Source organism: Carlito syrichta, unplaced genomic scaffold, assembly GCF_000164805.1.
Source record: "Carlito syrichta isolate Samal-C Ts95f unplaced genomic scaffold, Tarsius_syrichta-2.0.1 Scaffold309795, whole genome shotgun sequence".
NCBI lineage: Eukaryota > Metazoa > Chordata > Mammalia > Primates > Tarsiidae > Carlito > Carlito syrichta.
In genome coordinates, this window is record NW_007253891.1 from 13,289 (window position 1) to 17,410 (window position 4,122).

The following is a 4,122-nucleotide window of genomic DNA, read 5'->3' on the forward strand; positions in this document are numbered from 1 at the left end:
TTTTGAGTTGGAGCCTCACTCTGTCACCCAGGCTGGAGTGCAGTGGCTCACTCACGGCCACCGCAGCCTCAACCTGCTGGGCTCAGGGGATCCTTCCGCCTCAGCCTTCCAAGTAGCTGGAACTACAGGCATGTGCCACCATGCCCAGCTAATTTTTTGATTTGTAGTAGAGATGAGATCTTGCCAAGTTGCCCAAACTGGTTTCAAACCTGTGGACTCAAGCGATCCTCCTTCCTTGGCCTCCCAAAGTGCTGGGATTATAGACATGAGCTACTGCGCCTGGCAGAAGCTGCATTTTAATACGCTCTGGTGACTCACATGTGCATTTCTACTAGCAACTACTAAAATATAAAGAGAGACAAATGAGATAGGTATATGAATAGAAGCATACCTACTAGACTGAGGTCTCAGATTGGCAGTCTACAGACCAAACTTTCCAGGAGACTTGTTTGATTTGTCCAGCGGGGGATGGTTTTAAAGCCTCCAGCTCACCATGCCACGTAGCTCCTCACTGCACAGCACCCTGGACGTTTCCATCTATGCCACTGCAGGAACCTGGAGGCATTTGAGTTTGTACCCTACCCCATCCTATAAGGAGCTAATATTTGCATAGCATGGTTTAGGATTCTAAATTTGAAGCAAGGCACTGAAAAAAACTTGGGCTTTGAAATCAGACAGATCTTGGGCAAGTGACCCCCTCTGACCCTCGGTTTCCATATCTGTGAAGTGGGTATCAAAATACATATCTGCAAAGTCATTGTGGGGGTTAAAAATAATATGTGCAAGCTGGGCTTGGTGGCTCAGATTGCAATCCCACGCCTTTGGGAGGCTGAGAGTGAGTGGATTGCCTGAGCCCGCGGGTTCGAGACCTACCTGGGCAACTTGGCGAGACCTCATCTCTACAATAAAGCAAAAATTAGCCGGGTGTGGTAGCGCGCGACTGTAGTTCTAGCTATTGGAAAGCTGAGGCCGAAGGATCGCCGGAGGTTAAGGTTGCGGTGGCCAGGAGCAGCCACTGCACTCCAGTCTGGGTGACAGAGTGAGACTACAACTCAAAAAAAAAATAATAATAATAATATGTGCAAAACACCCAGAAGCAAGGAGGAGCCCATGAAATGGAATCAGCAGGAGTGAAGCGTTACAGCTGTACAAGTCCAGTGTGGATACCAGGAACTATGATGATTATCCTCATCTTACGGTAAATTAAGGCTCTGAGAGGTCCAGAACCTCTCCAAGGTCATATGGGGTGGAGTGGGGACTCAAGCTCTAGATATGCACTGTCCACGAGAATCTTCTGTGAGGATGTAAATGTTTTCCATCTGTGCTGCCCACAGCAGTAGCCATGAGCTACATGTGGTGACTTGAGCCCTGGAAACGCAGCTGGTCCAAACTGCAGTGCACTGTTAAGTGTCAAACACATACCTGATTCTGCGGACTTAGGAGAAGAAAAAAGAGCATAAAATATTCATTTTTCATGTTAATTCTATGTTGAAACGGCAACACTTTAGAAATACTTGGCTGAAGTATATAATTCAGGTTGATCTCACCTGTTTCTACTTGTCAGTGTGGCTACTAGGAACATTTTCATTGCGTTTGTGGCTCATGCGGTGTTTCTACTGTACCGTGGGCTCTAGAACTTCTCCAACAGAGCAGCACCTGAGACATGGGACTTATTCAACCCCTGCCCACCTGCAAGGAACCCTCTGTGACATGAATTGGAGGCCCATGCCTTCGAGGAGCCACGCTCCTCAGGAGAGTCTGTGCGTGGAGCCAAGCCTCGAACCACAGCCGACACCAAGCCTGCATCACTTGGCGGGGCGGCGCTTGTTGAAGACGAGGAAGTCCGAGACGTCGTGCCACACGTTGCTGTCCTCGTAGAGGTAGGTCATGGAGGACTGCAGTGAGGGCTGCAGAGTGGCCCGGTGGTATTCAAAGAGCCACAGCACCAGCCCCCACACCAGCGCGGTGAGCACTGGGAAGGGGTCCCACCGGGGCTCAGGGATGTAGCCCTTCTCCATGCCCAGGCGACCCAGGGCACACAGCACACGTGAGAGCAGGTACATGTTGATCTGTAGGGAGGGAATGACAGGGATTACTGTGGGCACAGCCACCGAGAACCTTCTTCCTGCCCACCTGCACACACGGGGCCTCTGTTGTGCCTTGGGTCAGTGCTTCTCAGAGTGGCTGAGCAAGAGGATTTGGCGAGATATGGCACAGACCTTTTAGATATTACTAGTTATGTCTTTCACTTATCATTCTTTTCATTGAAAATGAAATACATTTATAAGGTTCAAAACCAAAAGAAAATTGACACCCAAAACATGATCCGTAAAGGGAAAAATTTTTCTCTGTGGAAGCCCACATGAGGAAGATGAAGAGAAAAGCTACAGACTAGGAGAAGATATTTATAAATACACACATAACAAAGGATTAGTATCTGGAATATACTTTACTTTATTTATTTATTTTTGGATCAGGGTCTCACTCCGTCACCCAGGCTGGAGTGCGGTGGCACGATCACGGCTCACTGTAGCCTTATCCTTCCGCCTCAGCCTCCCAAGATGCTGGGACTACAGGTTAATGCCACCACACTCAGCTAACTTCTTTCTTTCTTTCTTTCTTTTTTTCTTTCCTTCTTTCCTTCGTTCTTTCGTTCTTTCCTTCGTTCTTTCGTTCTTTCCTTCGTTCTTTCCTTCTTTCTTTCGTTCTTTCTTTCTTTCTTTCGTTCTTTCTTTCGTTCTTTCTTTCTTTCGTTCTTTCTTTCGTTCTTTCGTTCTTTCTTTCGTTCTTTCGTTCTCGTTCTTTTGTTCTTTCGTTCTTTCTCGTTCTTTCTTTCTTTCGTTCTTTCTCGTTCTCTCTCTCTCTCTCTGTCTCTCTGTCTGTCTGTCTGTCTGTCTGTCTTTCTGTCTTTCTTTCTGTCTTTCTTTCTGTCTGTCTTTCTTTCTTTCTTTCTGTCTGTCTTTCTGTCTGTCTTTCTGTCTGTCTTTCTGTCTTTCTTTCTTTCTTTCTTTCTCGTTCTTTCTCTCTCTCTCTTTCTGTCTCTCTCTTTCTTTCTCTCTTTCTTTCTTTCTCTCTTTCTTTCTTTCTCTCTCGTTCTTTCTTTCTCTCTCTCTCTTTCTTTCTCTCTCTCTCTTTCTTTCTCTCTTTCTTTCTTTCTGTTTTTTCACTTTTTTGTAGAAATATGGTCTTATTATGTTGCTCATGCTGGTCTCGAACCCCTGGGCTCAGGCAATCCTCTCGCCTCAGCCTCCCAAAGTGCTGGGATTACAGGCTTGAGCCACCATGCCCAGAGCATGTTTAGTTTTAAAAGAAACTGCTGCACTGTTTCCACAGTGACTATACCACTTTACGTGCCACCTGGAGTATCCAAGTGATCTGGTTTCTCTACACCCTAGGCAGCAGGTGATTTACTGTACTTTTTATTTATTTATTTTTTGAGTCAGCATGTCACTCTGTCGCCTAGGCTGGAATGCAGTAGCACACTCAAGGCCACTGCAGTCTTGACCTGCTGGGCTCAGGTGATCCTTCCACCTCAGCCTTCCAAGTAACTTGAACCACAGGTATGTACCACCATGACTGGCTAAATTTTGATTTATTGTAGAAACGAGGTCTCACCAATTTGCCCAGGATGGTCATGAACCCCTGGACTCAGGCAATTGTTTCGCCTTTGCCTCCCAAAAGTGCTGAAATTACAGGCGTGAGCTACTGTGCCCGGCTGTCTCTGTGCTTCTGTATTTTCCTGATGGCTAATAACGCTGGACATCTTTTCATGTACTTATTTGCCACCTATATGACCTCTTTGGTGAAATGTCTGTTTATGTCTTTTGACCATTTTCCAGTTGTGTTGTTTCTTTTTTTAACTACTGAGTTTTGAGAATTTTAAAAATATATTTTAGGCCATGCATAGTAGCTCAAGTCTGTAATCCTAGCACTTTGGGAGGCCGAGGTGAGAGGACTGCCTGAGCCCACGGGTTCGAGAGCAGCCTGGGCAACTTGGCGAGACCTTGTCTCTACAATAAATAAAAAAAATTAGCTGGGTACGGTAGTGCATGCCTGTAGTTCCAGCTACTTGGAAGGCTGAGGTGGAAGGATCGCCTGAGCCCAGCAGGTCAACGCTGGGTG

At 46.5% G+C, this 4,122-nt stretch overlaps 1 protein-coding gene across 1 annotated transcript; it reads right to left on the reverse strand.

The window, feature by feature from the left end:
* Positions 1-1,457: 1,457 nt before the first annotated feature.
* On the reverse strand, positions 1,458-2,174 carry LOC103270326 (peroxisomal membrane protein 4-like). The gene has a single exon (XM_008067861.2). The coding sequence runs from the start codon at positions 2,061-2,063 to the stop codon at positions 1,806-1,808; it is 258 nt and encodes an 85-aa protein (XP_008066052.1). The 5' UTR covers positions 2,064-2,174; the 3' UTR covers positions 1,458-1,805.
* Between the last annotated feature and the right edge of the window lie 1,948 nt (positions 2,175-4,122).

What these genes read in the sequence shown, in the direction of transcription:
- LOC103270326 (XM_008067861.2), bottom strand. Translation starts at nt 2,063, where the DNA reads ATGTACCTGCTCTCACGTGTGCTGTGTGCCCTGGGTCGCCTGGGCATG.